At 54.3% G+C, this 21,341-nt stretch overlaps 4 protein-coding genes across 4 annotated transcripts; all 4 read left to right on the top strand.

The window, feature by feature from the left end:
* The first annotated feature begins 828 nt into the window (after window positions 1-828).
* On the top strand, window positions 829-3,220 carry BZA05DRAFT_388872 (uncharacterized protein). The gene is made up of 3 exons (XM_051482711.1): window positions 829-1,481; window positions 1,544-2,997; window positions 3,050-3,220. The coding sequence occupies exons 1-2, from the start codon at window positions 1,248-1,250 to the stop codon at window positions 2,972-2,974; spliced, it is 1,665 nt and encodes a 554-aa protein (XP_051342653.1). The 5' UTR covers window positions 829-1,247; the 3' UTR covers window positions 2,975-2,997; window positions 3,050-3,220.
* Window positions 3,221-4,359: 1,139 nt separating this feature from the next.
* Window positions 4,360-6,530, top strand: BZA05DRAFT_388870 (uncharacterized protein). Its single transcript, XM_051482710.1, has 5 exons — window positions 4,360-4,715; window positions 4,775-4,852; window positions 4,909-5,949; window positions 6,023-6,155; window positions 6,218-6,530. Exons 1-5 carry the CDS (start codon window positions 4,428-4,430, stop codon window positions 6,364-6,366), a joined length of 1,689 nt encoding a protein of 562 aa, XP_051342652.1. The 5' UTR covers window positions 4,360-4,427; the 3' UTR covers window positions 6,367-6,530.
* Window positions 6,531-11,608: 5,078 nt separating this feature from the next.
* Window positions 11,609-13,772, top strand: BZA05DRAFT_203431 (cytochrome P450). The gene is made up of 7 exons (XM_051479524.1): window positions 11,609-11,830; window positions 11,948-12,055; window positions 12,139-12,433; window positions 12,489-12,796; window positions 12,863-12,973; window positions 13,027-13,448; window positions 13,522-13,772. The coding sequence occupies exons 1-7, from the start codon at window positions 11,702-11,704 to the stop codon at window positions 13,742-13,744; spliced, it is 1,596 nt and encodes a 531-aa protein (XP_051342651.1). The 5' UTR covers window positions 11,609-11,701; the 3' UTR covers window positions 13,745-13,772.
* A 5,565-nt stretch (window positions 13,773-19,337) lies between these two features.
* Window positions 19,338-21,084, top strand: BZA05DRAFT_416188 (cytochrome P450; the record flags this gene model as incomplete). Its single annotated transcript, XM_051485367.1, has 5 exons — window positions 19,338-19,571; window positions 19,621-19,903; window positions 19,960-20,553; window positions 20,609-20,861; window positions 20,919-21,084. The coding sequence occupies 5 exons, from the start codon at window positions 19,338-19,340 to the stop codon at window positions 21,082-21,084; spliced, it is 1,530 nt and encodes a 509-aa protein (XP_051342650.1).
* Between the last annotated feature and the right edge of the window lie 257 nt (window positions 21,085-21,341).

Below are 21,341 nucleotides of genomic sequence, written 5' to 3'. Positions count from 1 at the left end.
TGCCGAGATCTCCGGGCGACTAAAGTTTGACATGGACCATTCAACATTAGGCAGTCTAGATCTAGGTATGACAAAAGGCAATGTACGCCGAGTTCACATCACATTCGAGCATACTCACCATTCGGCTAGAACTTCTGTGATTGATCAAAGCAATACTGGCAACTGCGGATCAACAAATAGAGTACCTCGTCCGCCCCAGCCACAATTGCGAGCCCATATTTGATCACCTTTTCACCGACTTTCAGATCACCCTCCAGGTTTGAGATCATAATTGGGAGTTTGAGGTTCACTATTCACGATTACGCACGAGAACGTGCGCATTGTCAGGTGCTCGTATCATCGTATATTGACATTTCCCCACGCTAAATGCGCCACAATCAGACCGGAACTGAGACCTGGCGCGCATGTACTCTATCGTACTCCTGCGTCTCACCACTATATATTCTATACATGCCTAGCCATGTATCCTCGTGTCACTAGCCCTCACTGTCGATTAGAAATCCACAGCGCGAGTGATGGCGGATGAGCAGCGACTTACCGATGCGGAAGGTCGACATTCGACGGCAGCGTCAGCCTCGCAAGTGCACTTATCCTTTTCTCTGGAGGTAACACAGAGTAACTGGTTGTAGAAGTAGATCTTCCGACATGCAGAAACGAGCCCACGCGTCGCCAATCAACTCAGAGTCATGACTGCGGGGTCGCATCAGCATCATTGCAATGATTGGTACAGCGCAGTGGTGAAGCAGGTAGGCCTCCAACCAACATCGAGAGCCCCCAACACTCGAAACCTTCGTAGGGAAACGCGGGGGCTAACTCGTTCGAGACTGTAGGGAAACTGGGCTTTATAGGCATGTCGTTGGTCGTACCGGCTGCGTTGCTTTCGATAATGAACGATGGACGGTTGGACTCCATATACTTGCGCCAGTGCGGGGACGTTGCGGATCGCTGAACATCTACGCCCTCGAAACACTCGCCGGAGTGATGTGAGCTTCCGTGCTGAAATGCTCGCACGCGCCGTCGACGACACTGACTCGGAGTTATCTTAGCCGCAGAGCAGGAGTCCCGCCATTTTCCCTCCCACGGTCGCGATCGGCCCCGGGAATCGCAGCCCTCGTCGGTCGCACATAACTCCGTTCCAGAATGGTGGCTTCGCACCCCCAGCCAACTCGGTGGCCGGCCAAAACAGCTTCCACGGCTCCGCGAGCGGCCCGATCAACTCCCAGCTTCCTCCCTCAGCTGCGTCACACATGTTCTTGAAACGAAATCTCGGCCTCGGTTCTCAGATGCAACACAGCCAACTGGCTTTGCCCATGGAGCCGAATGTCTGGGCCCCAGATATGGCTACCACCGATGCTAGAAATGACGCCGAATCGTGGTTATGGGTCGATCCGGGGATGTCTGCGTTTGGCCATCGCGTACCGCAGCCGCATACAAAGGGTTATATATCGAATGACTCTAATGGGTATCAGGGCTGGGAGATGGTATGTACGCGTCTCCCTTTAACTAACACGATCGAAGTACTAACCCCGGATCCCACTGATAGATAGAGCGCCAGAACCAAAGCGCCGGAGTGGCCCTTCCGGATTCCAGAGACTACATAGACCTGTTCGATATGGACGTCAACGAGTTGTCACCGGATAACATATTTGCGATCTTCCTCACTGAGTTTCCCAGCTTCTCCGCTATCACGCGCCGAGAGGTCCCCGCACCCCAGGCAATCAAATCCAGATCGTACCTCGATGGAGACACCTTTAACGTCTCGTTCGCGGCCGTCTGCGGATTCTGCGACGACGAGATTCGCTTGGGAGCCTCAACTGTCCGAGAGATGCTGATTCTCTGGGAATCGCACATCGCCTCCAGTGTCACCATGAACTGCGTCGGGCTCGACCCCGTCTTCACTCCCCCACATCCCACATCGCAAGATGACGTCTGGTTGATGGGACTGGGCGCTCCGTGGCTATCGCCGGATCAACCCCCGCCTCAGCCGCGGACCTACATAGCACCGACGGGTGCTCCCCTGACCGATCGCGATCGTGCTACCGCACTGGAAAGGTATCTCTCGGAACCTTCCGAGGCGGGGCACGCGAGCATGCAAGACATTGTGAGCGCCGCCTCGAAGTCAAACTACTCGGCGTCGGAGCGGTCTCGGGCGTCGTCGCGCCAGCGCGGGGGTGCATACACCGGCAGCGCGCCGTCGATGATATCCACGCAGAGCGGCTACATAACCTCGCGCTCGGGGCGATCAGCAGGATCACGACTTTCGCTCGCGCGGCGCCGACGCAAGACGGCCCGTCACCGCCACGGGACATCGCGTGGGCGGTCAAGCGAGTCGCAGACGTCGCCGGAACTGGACCCGCACTCCGACACGGAGTGCGATCTCGCGCGCACCGCCGCCGACAGGCCGAAGGGTCCATTGACGTTCTTCTGCACGTTCTGTCGCGCGCCGCCGTTCACGAAGCAGGGGAACTGGGCGCGCCACGAAGAGGATATCCATCTCGGGCTCCCGAAGTGGATCTGCGCGCCGCGCGGCCCGCTCACGGAACAGAAATGCTGTGTCTACTGCCGCAAGAAGGACTCCCAGTGTCGGTGTGTGTGGGACTGCGCGCACAAGCCGGCTAGCCACCGGACTTTTGGACGGAAGGGACATTTGAAACAGCACCTGGAGCGCGTTCATGGGATCTCCGTGTGGCATGAGAAGTACGATTCGTGGCATGAGCCGACTCCACCGCCGGCGCAGTCGAGGTGTGGGTTCTGTGGGATCTGGTTCGATGATTGGGCAGAGCGGAAGGCGCATATCGCACTCGCTTTCAGGAACGGGAAGAAGATGCATATGTGGAAGGGGGATTGGGGGCTGACGGATGACTGGATGAAGCAGTTGGAGGGGGCTGTCTTGCCGGACAAAAGAAGGACGCCGTGGAATCTGGCGGTGGAATATATCCAACCGAATGCGGAGCGTGGGCATCAGAGGCCGTAATGAAACGTGGATGTCGATTTGATGTTTGTGTCTTCTTCTGTTTTCGCATTTCCCGTAGTTATAACGCATATATAGTCCCTTCATGAGGCCATCCAAGCGAGAGGCCCCCCGCATGAATTTTCTTTTTCACTGAGCGTAGACAAGTTTTTTACAGTGAGCCTCTCTGGGAGTAACTACTATCCGAGTTTAAAGCGGCTTTCAATTTCTTTCATCCACGATCGTTAAAAGTTGCACCTTATCCAAGAAGGGACATGATATGGCACTTCGAAGTTGAATAGAACCTGAAGTTCTCCATTATTCTTCATTTCTCCGTTCGCTTTGCCGAGCGACGTCACATGGGGATGGAGGCCTGGAACCTGTACGCCCTTGGCGAGGTGCCTAACCGAGAGCTCAGAGGAGGGAGCTCGGACATCACGATCATCACCTTATTCTTCAATAGCCTTAAGCTTCATCTTCTCTTTCTTCTCCTTCCAATGGTCCACCGGTGTGGGACCCAACGATAACGACGCCTTGGCGTGGCCGTTTCAACCAGGAGCTGCAGACCTAGGTGAGAGGGACGGCTAGAAATTGTGAACGTGCTGGGACCTGGTGGGACCAACTGCGATGGGTTGGGTTACTATGAGCGAAGGGTGTTGTTTTGATTTCATTTACGAGCGGGCAGGATTGATGCACGAGCGGCGAACTTTAGCCGACCTGGTGTATATTTTGTCGGCCGGTCTGTCTGTTTCCTCATCACCATAGACCTTATCCCCGCCCCCGCTCAATTGTCGTTATCGTTCTCATTTTCGCTTTTGTTCTCGCCGTTTTTCATCGTTGCTCGGTCTCGTTATTCAACTTGCGATGTTCTCGGAGGACACCTGAATAACACAGGTGTCACGTGTGCTTACATTGTCGTGTTCTCTCTTCTGTAATACAATCGGTCTTTCGTCTCGTCTTTACCAAACTTGCCAAGAGGGTGGTCCACGTCCCCAGTGCTTCTCCGGGAGACCCTGCTGCAAATCTTTCGTGCTTACATACGCTCTCAGTCCGTGCCGCTTCATCACCCGTCCAGACTTCCGACAGAGGCTCGTTAAACGATGAGAGAGAACACGGCAATTTATTTCGCATATCTACCGCCTTTTCAGTTTATGGCGAAACCCGTTTAACGAACAGGTGGTTGATACAGCTTGAGCCGATTTATAGGCGAATGAGAGAACAGGTCTCAGCCCCAGATGGCATGGACTATGTAAGCCATGCAATTCGGCTGTACTCTGCTCTCGTGAGTGGTCGCCGCGCCGGTAGGGAAAGGAGGCTGTCGTGTCGAAGCTCGACCAATCGGCGAAGCGCTACGATAGGGAATTCGATACTCGTCAATAATATATAATCCGCATTTCTGACCAGGTTCCGCCCGAGTGTTCTTCCCTCAACCACTTTCTCGGTATCCTACTTTCTCGGTATCCGCAACAGAAGAAATATGGAATTCGATTCGAATACACCTCCGGCCGAGAACTTGTACACCAATGCGTCTAGCAGCGGGGATACCTTTCGGTCTATGGGCTTCGAAACAGATGATGCATTGACAGATTTTTTAGATTTCGAGCTCGCTTCGTCCTTCACTATGCCGCAAGATGCGGCGGAATATCCCTGGACTGACGAACAGCGTTATGAAGCACTCCGGGCTGACCACCTGGCTGTGGCCGAGGCTTCTACGAGCGGATGTTTGGGGTTTCATCTGCCGCTTCCGCTGTGCGATCGTGTACATGTACGAGATTCCTGCTCCTGAATGTCCCAAATTTTCCCTAACAGACAGCGATGCGATAGTTATCCCACTACCATCAGGGGACAAGCGGACATTCTTTTCCGACTTGCGGCGCACCCCAACTAGCCATGGACGGTTCGGTAAGCGCCGCAGCGATGTTGCGACGAAGCATCGAGATCTTTCTAACGACCTGTAGGGCCAACCGACAGAATTCACGACCCCACTGTCATCGGTCGCCACGCCCGAGGTTGAGTGGCCGCCAACGCCCGAGGTTGAGTGGCTACCAACCGATGAAGATCTTGTTCAGGCGGAGAAGCTGGATTCAGCGCCAATGCTCAAACGGTACCTTTCGAGTTCGTCCGAGGAAGACGGATGCAACATTGAGGCCATCGCCACCGAAGCGAAACGACGATCCACCGAACGAGAACAGATGGCAATTAGCGCTGAGCTGCGCGACAATCCGCACAAAAGGCACTGCCCGCCCCACCGTACCAGTCATGCTTCCGGAAGCAGTGTTGCCTCCATCGGCTCGTGCGTGTCGCTCTCCGAACGTCGGAAGACAAGCTATCGATACCCACCGGAGAAGAAAGTTCAAAAAAACGACTTTCCGTGCACATTCTGCATGTCGACTTTCAGCAACCCCGGCAACTGGAAGCGACACGAGGAAACGATACATCTGATCCGGACCGAGTGGATCTGTTCTCCGGAGGGTGCTGTGTGTCCGGCCACAGGACTATGCGTCTTTTGCAACTCCGAACCTTCCTCGTGCAGTGCTGCCTGTGGAAGCGGATGCTCAAAGAAACCAGTCGCCAGTCGCACCTTCTGCCGGAAGGAACACCTGAAGCAACACATGAGGATAATTCATAACGTTTTGAGTGCCGCGATAGACCGTGATGCTCCTAGGACCTTATTTAAACAGCATCACCGCGAGTTTCCCACCGAGTCAAGGTGTGGATTCTGCGATGAAATATTCGGCAATTGGAACGATAGATGCAGCCACCTTATTGCAGAGTTCAGAGCTGGAAAGACCATGGATCAGTGGGAGGGCGACTGGGGACTCTCAGCCGAGTGGATGCAACGTCTGGAGGGGAGATTTTCTGTCAGTAAACGGAGATATTGGAATGCCAATCCACGGCCTACTAGCTCTAGTAAACGAAGCCGACGGATCGGGGGCGCTGACCAGGAGACGGCTACGCGGTCACGGCGATCCCCATGTAAGAGATGCAGAGAAGTAAAGGTGACACCGCCAAAAGTTTCTTCGTTTACCGTAAGTGTTATACTGACCACATACTCGATGTACATTGTTACAGGTTAAATGTATCTATCCGGTAACCGATGGAAAATGTACTCGCTGCGAGAGATTGTGCCGAGAATGCAACCGTGGCGTCCGCCAGGAAGATGAGACCCTTGGACCTGAGTGGCCGTCCCGGCAGAGCAAGAAAGGTGTGATACATCCTGCCAGGCGCTGTTTACTGTTGACTGTCATATCGACTAACTGGAGTAAGTTTCCACATTTGATAGTATGACCTTTGTTGTCGGACAGCTGGACTCGGATGAATTCCCTGTCGGCGAGCGTTTATTTCCCTACGTCCCAGCTACATACACTGTATCGCCCCCTCACAATGAACCGCTGCCACCGCTGCGGGACACTTGAAGATTCCTCTTTCAGACGAGACTTTACCTGGCGGTTGTGGAACGATTAGAGGTGACTGTGCGCGAAGCGTTCAAGCTAATCGGGAACGTGGAAGTACTAGAATCGTCTCTCTTTACGTGGCTATGGCATGACCAAGACCCGTGTGCGATGTGTGTGTGGGGGGGGGGGGAGGGGGCGGGTGGGGTGGGGTGGGTGGGCGGTTTGCCGAAATCCGGCGTCATTTCGTTTAATTCCTTTTCATTACTATTTCTTTTCAAGGGTGTACGGAGATATACAGAGTATTGCACGAGACGATTGCATATCAAGTGTAAAGTTTGTTCGAAGATTATGAACTATCACCGTTCCGATGCGCGCCAAGAGTGGAGATGGAGTGTAACTCGGACTTCATGAACTGCGCAGGTACAACTCAGCAGCGACTCATGCTATGATTGATTGCGTTGGCCGCGGGATCAGCATTTCCTTCCCTCTTCCCGTGCGGAATCGATGCTGCTGCATCTTCCTTCCTCCTTCCTGCAACATCGGGTATTACTCCGCTCAATGCCTCGCTCCATAGTACTCGCGCCTTCTCAAATCCCAGCATAGCTCTCTGACTAGTATCGAATTCCCTATCGTCGCGCTTCGCCGATTGGTCGAGCTTCGACGCGACAGCCTCGTTTCCCTACAGGCACGGCGACCCCTCACTAGAGTAGAGTACAGCCGCATTGCATTGCCTAGCCCATTCCCTCCGGGGGCTGAGATCTCTTCTCTCATTCGCCTAGGTGTAACCAGCAGTCGGCTCAAGCTGTATCATCCAGTAAGCACCATGATCCATCACGTCCGCCCTCGGTGCATTGTTCCAAGTACGTTTTGGTTGGTCAATTACCAGTCTTCCTGTCTGGTTCGACATCGACATACACCGACCGGATGTACCATGTACCTATGTATGTCTGCCAGTGTGTGCAGAATTTCGGCACCTCCGAGGCTTCGCGAGTGGGTTTGTTTTCTGAGCGTCATTGATTGCTGCTTTTATGTACCTGATGTATCCAGTACTTGAATACCACTTCCCATTTATTGTGCACACAAGTACCTTTGAGTAAGTACAGGAAGAATCGCTGTGATTGCTTCCCAGGTCAGAAAAGCGTTTTCTAGTATCTACCTACCTACATACAGCCATGGAGAATCGTCACCGACTCACCGGCCGTCATTCGCCCTCGGGCCTCCGCTAGACTAGATTTCGAGGATTCGAGGATTCGAGGGGTAACCAACCTGCGCGGTCAAACTTCTCGGGATCTGAAATGCGACCCGTCACTCGAGGCGGGTTCCTGCCGCCGCTGCCGGTGACAGATTTGGGAACATTAATCAGCATGTGTCGTCTCAAACGTGTAAAACCTACCCCGACCCCCGGGCCGTCATAGGTATCCAAGATCCCAAGGCTGGAATAATCGTGCTGATTACTTGCGAGGGAATGTTTGCTCGTAGGAAACAGTGCATCTTGAGCAGTGTACCTATCTAGCTAGAGTACCGTAGTCATGGCAAGGCTGGAGCTGAGTCGGCGGGACTGCAATGTTCCACTTGCTGCCACGGCCACTACAAAGCTCCGCCGAGGACTCGAGGGTCCGAAAGATTCTGTTACAGTTACACCGTACGGGCATATTGATATCGAGCTTGAATGTTACCGTCCTCTTTTCTTGATTGCCTCCATAACGTTTCTACCCCATATCAATGACCAAGCCATCTTCAGCTGGAATCCTCTTTCCGTTCTGCCCTCCCCGAAGAAAGAAAGACGGTTACTATAAATCGGTACTCTCCGCCTCCGCCCGCCGGCAGTGCTCACCTTGAGTCTCTCCTCCACTTGCAACATCCATCCTCTTCTGAGCCCCGAAGCATCGCTGGTAAGGCAACAGAAACAATCATCCAGCCAGCCAGACCTCATCCGATGGAGAGCTTCGACACTCCCTCCCCATCCGAGAGCCCCCGCGCCGGCAAGTGCGAAGAAGAAGAATTAGATGCGCAGCTCTTCACGGTAACTAACCGGTCTCTTTCCTTTCCCATGCGTGAGATATCCGTCTGTTCCAAAGAACGGGGCGGTACCGTAGTGGGGGATGGAGATGGATGAAGTTACCTCTCGCCCCCTTCGCCCCCAACTCCTCGAGGACTACTCGTGCGTACTACGTACCCAGTGCTAACCAGCAAACAGCCACCATCACAGCCGCAGTCCCGCCCCCCTTCCGCCACAGCCACAGCCACAGCCACAGCCACGCCCACACCCAGCCCACGCAAGCGCAGCCGCCCCAAGAAGAAAGCCGCTGGTGCCGACGACGGCGGCGGCGACGGCGGCGAATACGAGCCTCCAAGCGCGAAGAATTCCAGGGTCCTTTCTTCCTTCCTCCCCTCCCCTCTTTCCCAGGCACTTTCGCGCCCCGTCTCGCTCACAAACCTCCGTCATAAATAAGGCGAGTGCCAGTACATTCTGACGACGCTGATTGAGGGCGCGGATTGGGGCGCCATGGTCGAGCATAATGATGCTACCTATGGGAAGGCGAGGATCCCTGGAAAGTTAAAGCCCACTGGAAGGATAAGGTTATGCGCGCGGTGTTGGAGATTTATAAGGATGAATAGGTACTTGGGGCGGTGTTGGCTGGAATTTGGGGGAGGGGGGATGGTGATTATTATTACTATTGTTATTATTTTGAGAGAAGGGGAGGCTACCGAGTCGCTGGTTCAACGGGATATCTATTTGAATTGTAATATTACTTATCCATCCATACATGTTTCCATCCCATCCATTCGTGTGACCGATAAACTAAGGATCAGATTCCCCCACGGGCTGCGTAGCATCCTCGGTAGTCGCTCGCTCGCTCGGAGTCTTTGTCCTACGCGGAAATCCCATCGAGCAGGTCCCGCAAGCAACGGAATTTCTCACGCTCATGTTCATGCTCACAACATTTGACCGGTGGCACTTGAAAGTTGAGCCCTATGGACCCACTGCTGCATTACCACCCTTCCACGTCAGCATGGGTGAGCCGACGGGTAGGCGTGGACGACCGACAGACAGCACCGCGTACCTACCTTTGTATGTAGGAGAGACAACGTGAGTACATATAGCCGGATGGACGGCGGTGGATCCGGGGTAGCGACGCGGGGTTTGTTTTCTTCGTCTGATTGTTGATTCGGTGCGGATAGAGACGCGGGGGTACCGTATCAATTGTCTATCGACGTTTCACGTCTGCGTATATAGTATGTACGTACGGGGGAGGGAGGGCTTAGGGAAGGAGTGATGATGCCAGGGTAAAGTACCGTGGATATCGTATACGTGGATGCGGGGGATCAGATGAGCCATTACGGCTATGTATGATCTATCACTCTACTCTATCGATAAAGTAGAGTACCCAGGTCCTAGGTAAGTTAATAGTTAGATATCACCGCACCTCCACGCCGCACTCAAAATTCGCCAGCTTCTCTTCCGCGCATGCGCAGGCTAAACTTTCGGCTTCGGTCGACCTAAACGACGCGACGCGATGTTCTGCATGGAATGGAATGAAGAAACTCACTCACCGAGATGAACTCCGTACCACATCAGTTACGTCATCACGCTTGCGTGAACTCTTGAAGTGAATTCCCTGTGTGACGCGCGGTGCGGTTCGCAGTTCGCATTTCGAAGTTCGCACTGCTCGAAGTCTGCTGACGTGGCGGGTTCTGGGAATGCGTGCGCGCGTCTTCGTTGCCGATTATCAAGTACTGTAGATATGTTAACGGGGCGCCGGACGTCAGCAGTGGCTGCTCCCACGAATGCCGAGTCATAGCGACGGCGCGGAAGCCGTGTCCTCAGCGGAACCCCGCCCTCCCTCCCGCCCGCCGTGGCCGCCGCCGCCTCCCCCCCACTGCCAAGTAGGAACAGTCGGAACCCGACAGCTGTGTAGAGTATGTAGCGGGCTCGAGAGCGGGGCCCCAACTTCCAAGCGGCCGGAACACAGCCCACAGTGGCAGGTGGCTAATGCGTGGCCAAGCCACTCTACATGGCACTTGTACTCTTGGGTCTTATGATGGGTATGGGTGGAACGGCTTGCAGACCCGTTTCGATCCTGGCGTCGGGCGATCCGTCATCCCTGCACGCGTCATCACCCTAACCGGACGACCGAGATGGATGCTGGTCCTTGCGCTCTGCGGACTGTACCCATGGAATTCACAGAGAGAGAGATGGGTACTTATGATATGTACCATCACGGCACTCCGCTCTGAAGAGCGAGAGCGGGAATATTTGTGCGATTCCCACTGGTTTTGGCTTCTACTGAATGACCGGTACCCTGAGCACTGTTATGGCGCCCCCCCTGGCCGCGCCAACCGGCTGCATCCCGCAAGCGTCGATGCGGCGATTTTCTTCCGTGCCGGATCTGCATTCTAATTTCTAGCGTCTCGCTTGTCCAGTAACAGACACATCTGCCGTGCCTACCGGCGGCCATGGAGAAATCTTTAGAGGCCCCGGGTGTGGCTGTGGAAGATGAACCGGACCCTGACCATAGAGAGATGACGGTGCCCAGTGCTTTGAACAGCAGCTTCCATCCCGTAAATTTAAAATCAAGACGCTGGGAATTTGAATCGTACTCGTACTCGTACACTATCATTCGTACATACAGAGGAGCCCAGGCAGTAGGTAAAACGCTCAAGAAGACGGAGAGTAAGATGGCCGACGGGAATCCAACTGTCCGACAGTTCGAGAACCCGAGAATCCGAGAACCCGAGAACCCGAGAGACAGCATCACGGCTGTGCTAACGGGCGTCATACCGTTGATGATGGCGAAGAAGCCTTTGTCGCTATTCCAGGCGACGAATGACCGTCACCACCAACCACACGCACCTATGCACATACCTTGGCGATTTCGACCCGGCAGAATACGGCAACTACTTGCTCCCCCGCTGATTCGGGTCCCCCCTGTAGAGTACATACCTCCGATATGTATCGCTGGTCATACCCGAGTATACTAGTTAGCAGTAGCCCACCCCCCTAACCATCCCCTACCCGTCCTATGAACAAGAGCCGTAGCAGCACCCAAACTGCAGGAATTGAGTGATGATCTTGGCTCCGGGAACACTGAGCAACTCCGCCCCGACGGCGGATGGTTCGGCTTCCGCTACCACCGCTACCACCGCTGCCGTACCGACGTATCGACATAGAATAAACTAAAACCCTACGGTCAATACTCCAATATATAACAACCCGATCTTGGACGAATTCAACGAGCCGGTCAACAAACTTAACCTTTCTTTCCAGCACAACTCGAGATTCTTACAGACACCTCATTGAACGAACAAAGAAGGGACTGCTCTCGAAAGAAAAAAACAACTTACACTAGGTAGGATGACGCTGCTCGCAGAAGCCGTTGTCGCCTTGCAGCAGACCGCTGCAAGCCTCGAAAACTGGCAGGTGGTGGCGGTGGCGCTCCTGGGATTCTTGACGTATTCGGTGTATCGTTACCACGTGACCAAGGTATGTACCGTACCGATCGCTTCTTCTTCTTCTTCTTCTTCTTCCTGCTCCTCTTCATGGAAAGAGAGAAAGAAAAAAAGAGGGAGGGAAATTGCATGCTGATGTGATGATTCGTAGATCAACCTCCCCTCTGTCGGTATCCCCAAGGGTCTCTTTGGTCCGTGGAAAGCCGCACTCGCATCCGTGACACAGTCCGAGTACTTCCTCCAGGAAGGATACCGCAAGGTATGTACATGACCGGCTTCTACACACCATCGCTCTTTCCCTCTCTCGATCGAGTACTAAATCGTCCTGGCCGTCTCCAACAGTATGGCAAGCACGGGAAATCCTTCAAGATCGCGACGCCGGCACGATACGTGATCGTTCTGTCGGATCCGAAGATGATCAAGGAGCTGGCGACGACCGACGACCGCATCATGTCATTCGCGGCGACGGGAGTCGAGCGCATCTCGATGGCATATACCTTCTCGGCAGAGATGGTCAAGCTGGACTACCACACGGCGCTGATCCAGAAGAACCTCACGAACCGACTGAGCAGCATCCTTCCAGAGATTGTTAGCGAACTGGTGCTGTCGTTCGAGGAGAATACCAACATTGGGCCTGGTACGCCTTCCCCTAAACTGCTGGCTGGTGGCGAACCGCCCGCTGACACGGCTAGAATGGACGAGTGTGGATAACTTCAAGGTGATGCTGAACGTCATCTCGCGAACGACCAATCGCCTGTTCGTCGGCCTCCCCATCTGCCGCAACAAAGACTACCTCGACCACTGCGTCGAGTTCGCGACCAGTGCGTCCCGCGCGGGCGCCATGATCGACATGTTCCCCGCCATCCTGAAGCCGATCGTCGCGCACTTCGTCATCAACCGCGACAAGGCTGTGAACAAGGTCGTTGCGGTCGTCGGCCCCGTCTTCGAGGAGAGGCGCAGGAAGCTACGCGAGCTCGGTGATGAGTGGACTGATAAACCGGTTTGTGACTCCGTTCTTAGGGTGCGGTGTGCAATGTATGCGGTGATTAACTGACCCCCGATCAAGAATGACGCAATCCAATGGATCTCCGAAGTCGCTCCGCCCAACTCGACTGTTGAGGAAATGTGTCTCCGCATCCTCGTGCTCAACTTTGTCGCCATCCACACCACCTCCTTCGTACCTCTCACCCGCTCTCCCTTCCCCGTCTACTCCCAACTAACATCCCCCAGTCCCTCCTCCACCTGATGCACGACCTCGGCGCCGCCCCGCACCACCAAGAACCTCTCCGGGAAGAGATCGAATCCGTGATCGCCGAATTCGGCGGGCTGACGAAGCAAGCTTTGACGAAGATGAAGAAGCTCGACTCCTGTCTCCGGGAGAGCCAGCGGCTGAACGGGCTCGCGCTGATGACCGTGATCCGGAAGGCGATGGTGCCGCACACGTTCTCTGATGGGACGTTTGTGCCGAAGGGGACGTGGGTGTCGGCGCCCGCCACGGGCGTCCACCAGGACGAGGACGTCTACGAGAACGCCGGCGAGTACGATGGCTTCCGGTTCTCGCGCATACGCGAGCAGCCCGGCGAGGAGGCGAAACACCAGATGGTCTCTGTGTCCAGCGAGTACCTCGCGTTCGGGAATGGGAAACACGCTTGGTAGCTTCCCCTCCACCCCCTCCCCCCTCCTCCTACCCACACGTCCCCCACACGCGCTAACCACCACAAACAGCCCCGGTCGCTTCTTTGCCGCGAACGAGCTGAAGCTGCTGATGGCGTACATCATCCTCAACTACGAGTTCAAGACGGAGGTGGACGGGCAGCGGCCGCAGAACAAGTACTTTGCGCACTCGCGGGTGCCGGATACGTCGGCGAAGATCATGTACCGAGAGAGGAAGGGCCGAAAGGAGAGTGTGGCGAACTCGCTCATCGTGGTTGAGCAGGATCGAAGGTAGTGCTGCGGAAATTGGCGTTTTTGGCCAGGATTCATTGGGTGCGATACGTGTATTTTTATTGTTTGCGTCGAGTTTGAATATAGGGCTTTTTGCGGGGTTTGAAAAACTGCTGAGGATTGTGCGAGCGATGTAGTGTGGCGGCAATGACGGACAGTGGACAAGTCGTGGGGGCCCGAAACTGGAAAAGTGCGATGGGGACGATGATCGTAGGCTCGGCGGATGCTCGGTAGGCTCGGTGGATCACTGCAGGCTCTATGGAGGAGGAAGGATGGTATACGGTACTTTCCAGCGGTCGGGATGTGCTCGAAGGATTGCGGAGTTGGAGAGGAGGTGCTGGAAGCTGATGCTTGCGGACCTGTCGCCCAGACTTCCCGGGATCCACTATTGCAGGATCGGGTAGAGTAGTACCATGCGTTCGAAGCGCAGACCGAAGACCGAGTTGCATCGTCCCGGGAATGTACACATGTACGAGTGACTGCTCACGTGCCTTGGATTCAGTTAGCTAAGCCGGGGCGAAGTCGAGTACTGGCGATAAGACATGTCGCTTACTCCCGAGAGTGTCTAAGAGAGTCTTGGGGGATGAAAGAGGCGACTTCTTTATATCCAGTCGTCGTTGCGAGTCTGCTCACCGGCATCGGATCATATTTGCTTTCCGGCGGCGAATCGTTTCCGTTCCGTCCTGCTGAATTACGTACGCATGATTGGTGGGTGTGGAAGTGTGCTACCATCGGCGGGACCGTGGGAGTTCCGCCTGCTCTGATCAGCCGTATGACTAATCTGCTGAACGGGGGTGTAAACGAGGCTGGCCGGATGATTATGGCCATTCATGGAGCGTCGCTCGGTTAGAAACATATTTGTTGAACGGGCCTGTACGCAAGGGGAACACTCACAGCTGGCCGTCGAGGGGACCAGTGAAGCGGCACAGTACCGTTCGTCTGTCATCGGAGTTCATCAAACACGACAGGTTGTTGCTTGTCGTAGTGATCGATCCCCAGCACTGGCGGACAAGCAAGCGGACAGCTCTTTGACCTTGCAAAAGCTGTAATAGGAAACTCTTTTTGCGGGAGATCGTTGTCAATGCCTCTCCAGGCCTGACGAGAAATGAAGCGCACACAGAAGATAGAGAGGAAATGGGGGTTGACCGTCCATTCGAAAGATGATGATTGAGAAAGAAGAAGAAGAAGAAGAAGACGCCCCCGCCATGCCCGCCAAGGTTGATGCCCACTAACGTTGATACCCACTACTAACCACATTCGGTTTCCCCGCCGACAGGTATCCAGCGACGCGGTATCTATGCTAGTGGGAGTCCCTGTGCGTTTACCGGCGCGGCGGGCGTGGCGGCCGCGGCTACATATGGACGTGCAGCCAGCGCTTCACAGAAGTGTCCGCCATGCATGTGATCAAGTTTACCTGACGCTGGCCGGAACCATCCCTACGGTATCTCCCGTCCCGTGGTCGATCACCGGGCCGCAGGGCACTTCCCGAACCTTTGGCTCCAACATATCCGCTCCATGTAAACAACAGGTTATTCCATACATGACCCCTCAGGCTTCATCTGGTGTTCCCACCGGCTACCTACTATGTACATACAGATCTACCCGCCAACCCGGTCTCCTCCCCCGGCATCCGCGCCTCTCTTGTACATATGTCTCCTCATTTTCCCATGCACATTCCTGCTCTTTTACACCTCCCACACCCTCGACGGCTCGACCCACGGGAAGATATATCATATTTTCCGATCGTCTTAGGGCCCCACACTGCAAGACGTCGGTGAAACACAGGCGTAACAACCGAACCCGGTATCCATATCCTGTAGACGTGAACGAGGAGATAAGCTTTAGTTCCCCAGATTTCGGTGTCTAAATAGTAACTCACAGGTGGGTGAATGCGGCCGTAACCGTTGTACCCCATGGGGAGTTCTTCTCATCACTTGCGTAGAGTAGAATCGTTGCGGGGAGTCGACCATGTCAGTGGAGCGGAAGCAGAATATGAGATGGTAGTATCATATGTGCTATCTGAGGACACGATGCCGTTGGAACTTGGGAAGGAGACATCCGTTTATATCTAAGGATCGCCCCATCGTAGGATCTAGATCTCCGCTCCGTCCTGCTGGGAGCCGGGGAATGATGGCAACCGAAGACGGGGGAACGGTCCAACTACTGGAGATCTGTCGAATATCCACTCCCGATAAGACGAAAGTAAAAATCAAGACGAATAGATTGTATGTCTATAGTCAAAATTACTCAATCAGAGAGAGAGAGGGGGGGAAAGAGAGAGAGAGAGAGAGAGAGAGATTTTCAGTTTATTTAGCATGCAGCCTATCTAGACTGTGGCGAACCATCGCACTGCTTTCCTGCCAGGTAGAGACCCCGTTACTGGCTAGCACGATGTGACGCCGCTGCTGCCGGATGGCGTGGAGTCGTTCTGCTATCTAGTGACGGTATCACTCGATCCTCCGAAGGAAAACTAGCCCTAGGGCTGCTTCTTCTTCCCCACACATTCTCCCTACCTTCCTTCTTTCTCTTCCTTCCTTCTCTTCCTCCTTCTTCTTCCTCACCAACAACACCACCACCACCACAACCAACACCACCAACACCACGACCATCACCACCACCACCGGCCTCGGGTGAGAACGTACACCAAAAATCGTCCATATGCCACATCTTGGTTTTCAATACCTTGACTGTGAAGATGCGGGATGATGTAAACATGGGGATATTTGCAGTGGGAACCTGGGGACCAACTGGACGACACCAACTGGACGACACCAACTGGACGACACTAACTCGACGCCGGCTGGACAACACACGCGGTGGATAGTCCTAATGAACCAGCAGGAATCGACTAGGGCTCAACTGTGTGGGGAGGGAGTGCGGACGTAATGCAGGCCGCACAGAAGAGCAAAAGACGGGATCACGTACCCGCGGTCCCGGCACGGACCAACAAATGCGACAAACACTGGACCTGGACCTGGAATTCACCCATGAGCAATGGACGTATATTAATAGTGCATCCCTTCACCACAACCTCGGTTTTCAATACTCTAGTTGTAGTGGAGGCGAGCGTATGCAGACATACAGATACCTGAGGTACATAAAGTGCGGCATTGCGGTATTGCGCAATTTGTCTAAAGACGGCATCAACGCACTGTCGTAAACTGTGCCGCACTGCCAGGTGCATGGCGTATCACTCGTCCCTCTCCACATCCGTCGTTCCCAAAAACCCTAGGATTGCCTCCCTGCACCACCCATCGGCTAACAAATCCGCTATCGACCACCTCTATTTCCTTTTTTTCCGTCTCCTTCCCAACCTTTGCCCACAAGGCTTTCTGCTGGCTTCTCCACCGTGAGCAGTTTTTGAACACGTGCTCGCGTGATTGCTTGGTATGCCTGCTGTACCACCAGTAGTGATCATCCTTCCGCTTCTTTATCCACTGCAGGTACGTCGCAAGTACTCAATCAACATCTTCACTATTTTACATTTCTACTTTCTGCGAGTGATCGCTTGTATTTACCAAAGTCACGATCACGTAGAGTTGAAGTTTTGGATCTTCTTGTTGGCGGGTTATAAAGTACCAGCGGTTCAGTGGCCGGCTTCCTGCCTTGACGAGGCAAGTCAGACGTGAATTAACCTGTCACGTTACTAGGTAGCAGTAGTTATGTGGGATTCTTCAATCCCCGACCCACGCAAGTCCGCTCTCGGAGACTTCTCGCTTTCTTTGCGAACTCGGCACTCACTTGGGTGGATGCCGACCCTTGACTAGGTAAATCCTACCAGGTAGTTAACCGCTGCGGATGTGCCTACACAAGTACGTAGGGATCGACGTGGTGTCCGGGAATCCCAGATAAAACGCGTTGCGACGCAGCATGCACGCAGGAAACTAACCCCCAGTACCCAGTGCCCACAGCAACCCGACGCGGCCCGAGGCCCGCGGCCGCAATGTTGATCGCATAGAGTACACTCCCGCTAGCAGAATGCCCGAGGGCCGACTGTACTAGGATCGAATCGTGTTAGAAGCTGACATCCCAGCTACATACTCTGCGTACATACGCTACCTATCTGCACCCTACATCGCTGACATACTGATACAGCATCCTTATAGAGTACAGACTCCATGACTGCGACGGCTCGACCCGGCGGGGAAGTTCTTCGCCTCTTGCCTCGTTCCTCTCAGAAACGGACGACCTTAGTGGTTATGGCTAATGTGCGCTGCGCACTGGCCAGTGATGTCAGTACTCTACTACCCTCTATATAGGGCCGCTGTTCCATCCAGCCCCAACTAGCATACCTGGTCAGCACCAGTCCCCAGCCAAGGAGTGCTGGCCTGCGGCCCTCGTCCTCGCAGAGCCGACGGAAGGTATTTGGCCGTGCGAGCTTTATCGGGAGAATACTCTACCGTGCGGTTCCTACAAACTGATGAACCCCGTACGTGGAGGGGCCGATGTAGACATATCATACATGGCCAAAACTACTGCAAGGCTCGAGCCTAGATCTTCAGAAAGCTCGCTTGCAAGCAGCAACCCTGGGCGTGAACTGCCGGGAACGCCGGAAATGTCGGGGATGGAATGAAGCTCTAAGGTCACCCCGACGAGATCGATATCTGGCTGAGGCCTTCCGACAGTGGATATGTGAAGAGAAGAGGAAGGATGCAGAGAGTATGGCGGGGCTGCTGGGCCAGATAAAGCGGTGGGGCGGCCGTTGAATACGAAAGCGAATTGCCGCCGACACGGGTAGCCGGGATCCTGGCGTGGGCGAAGGAATAGCCCGGCTACCGGAGGTATGGCTTGCAGCGGCTGGGGGGTGGTGAGGACTGCAAGGAACCAAGTGGAATGAGGTATGGGGGATCAAGCATTTTCATAGGCACGCCCAAGGCGCTCGCATATCTACGAACTACAGTACAGACCTGAGACCGCATACTAGCTCGCCACAGTTTAGCCAGTTCAAGTACCGACAGAAAAGTGAAGCTCCAACTTCTGTTCCACTCTCTCGCTCCCAGCAACTGAACAGCCAACTGGATCGGTTTGCAGCGGCCACCCGGTTGAATGCCCAAGCTTGTTGTTGATTCCTCTTGCATCTGCGCAATCCGACGATTCAGTTTGTTCACTAATCGTCCTCGCGATAGACACCAAACCATTCCGCACTAGGAACATGGGATCAACTTACAGGATGGCCGGTTTCAAGATCAGAGCTCGCGTAGGTGTCTCGAGAACGACGTGTCTATACAGCTTATCGCTACTACCCTGGTAGTCCTTACAGTATTGTCTCATTATACCGTAGACCGGCGCCAGACCCGGCAGATTGTGAATACCAGCGATTGCGATGGTCAGCAGCAAGCCCGCTTTGTGGATTTCGCTAGGAAGATCTTTAGGTAGAGTATTGACGTGTCGGAAGGAGCAATATCGAGGAAACAAGGAATATGCTCGGAGGAAGATGTGCATGTGGGGAAACTCAGGAAGTCGGAAACGAATGCTGGAGAGCGGCGCGGACGATGACAGGTGCTAGACAGAACCGATTAAGTGGTATATAACAGGTTGACATCGCCGTCATCGCTGTTGCATTGTTAGTTCAGTCGTCTCGAAGACCGGCCGCGAAGATGATTTCACTTCTCGAAAGCTTCACGTCAAATCTACAATACCGGCAATCGGCCACAATCTTTGCGGCCTGCACACTCGCCGTGCTCTGCAACTGGTTCTACCGGTTCTCTTCTCGAGGAAAACAGCGGGAGTATGTGTACGTAAATTTACCTTCGGGCCCGGACGGCTACAAGAAAGGCCAGGCGCGATACCTCTCACACAGCTCGACAATGATCCAGGAAGGAATCCAGAAAGTAAAGCTCTCCGACTCTCCATCTCATCACGGTACTAACACTCACCCAGCTCGGTGAAGCCGCTGTCTTCTGGGTACCGACGATGCTCGGACCAACAATGGTGGCGCCGCGAAGATACCTTCCAGAAATCAAGAACCACCCGGATCTCAGCTTTGCGAATTATATCCGTGATGGGTTCGCAGGAGCGCAGACGGGCATCGATCTCCCCTTCCGGTCTGAAAACATCATGAGGGTCATCAAGAGGAACATCAACCAGTCACTCGGCCATGTCACGGCTGCTCTTTCCGAGGAAGCCGTAATATCGATGGATATCGAGCTCCCCTTGACTGATGGTAAGCAAAACTCGCCGCATGAAATATCACGTCTTCACCCAGCTTACGGGATCCAGAATGGATCGCATACAAATTGCATCCGACCTTGCAGCAGATAGTTGCACGCGTCAGTTCGCGAGTCTTCCTCGGCGAAACCCTCTGCCGCAACCAGCGCTGGCTCGACATCATCATAAACTACACCACGACCGTTATGACGGCCGGCTTGGAGCTGCGAGAAATGGGACAGTTCTTCGCACGGATCGCAAAGTGGTGGCTGCCTTCCTACAAACTTCTCGACAAGTCGGTTAGCGATGCCAACACAATGCTCATGGACCTCCTAAAGACGCGGCGTGAACAGGAGAAGGCGCAGGGCGATGCGTACGTCAAGCCAAATGATGCGCTGCAGTGGGCGGTAGATCAAGGCGAGCCGGATGCGAACATGGCGAGGTTTCAGCTGTTTCTGGGCTTCGCGGCAGTGCATACCACCAGCATAACTATGACCCACCTGGTATACGATCTGTGCACGTACTCGGAGTACGTAGATATGTTACGGGAAGAGCTGTACGAGGTTCTCGGGAACGGCGAATTCAACGTCAAGAGCGATGTGCAGAAGTTGAAGAAGATGGACAGTTTCATGAAGGAGAGCCAGCGGTTGCACCCCATTCAAGATGGTATCCAAAGCTTCCACCGCCCCCATTCAAGTTTGTGGCTAACGTTTTCCCACAGCGGCCATGCAGCGCACAGCAGCTCGAGACATCGAGCTCTCCGACGGCCTAAAGATATATGCCGGCGACCGGCTGCAGGTGGCCTCGCGCTCCGTCCTCCGCGATCCGAGCATCTACAGCGATCCCGAAACCTTCGATGGCCTCCGGTTCCTCAAGATGCGACAGGAGCCAGGACAAGAGAACGGCCACCAATTCGTCACCTCGTCTGAAACCTTCTTCGCTTTCGGTCACGGGACCCATGTTTGTCCCGGACGGTATGTCACCTCCCCTCCCCCACTATCTCATCACCCTTCCTGACAAGTTACATACAGGTTCTTTGCCGGAAACCAGATCAAGATTATCCTTTCACATCTGCTGATGCGATATGATTTCAAGTTTCCGGATGGCCAGACGCAGAGGCCGAAGAGTGTGCACTTTGAGGAGGCAGTTAATCCGAACCCCGACCAGGAGATCTTGTTTAAGAGAAGGCGGTACTAGTAGGGCTACGTACGATGTACCATGTATCGTGGGGGTGGGCAGTACGGAAAGGAGAAATGGAGTACATCCTTGACCTGAAAGAAAGATCGGGTGACCGTGATATCCCAGATCTGATGATCCGGAGCCGTGGACCTCCGAATGAGATATTATCTTGTTTAGGATACCGACTCCACGCAAGCTCAGGCACCGTGCTCGGCTCACCCCCCTGACAGAGATTGAAATCGAATCGAATCAGTTCCCGCCGCTCTACCTAGTTA

This window comes from Tricharina praecox (genome assembly GCF_024521635.1).
Source record: "Tricharina praecox strain CBS 144465 chromosome Unknown BZA05scaffold_4, whole genome shotgun sequence".
Taxonomy (NCBI): domain Eukaryota; kingdom Fungi; phylum Ascomycota; class Pezizomycetes; order Pezizales; family Pyronemataceae; genus Tricharina; species Tricharina praecox.
Note: the sequence above shows the minus strand (reverse complement) of the source record. Positions and strands in the feature narration are given on the sequence as shown.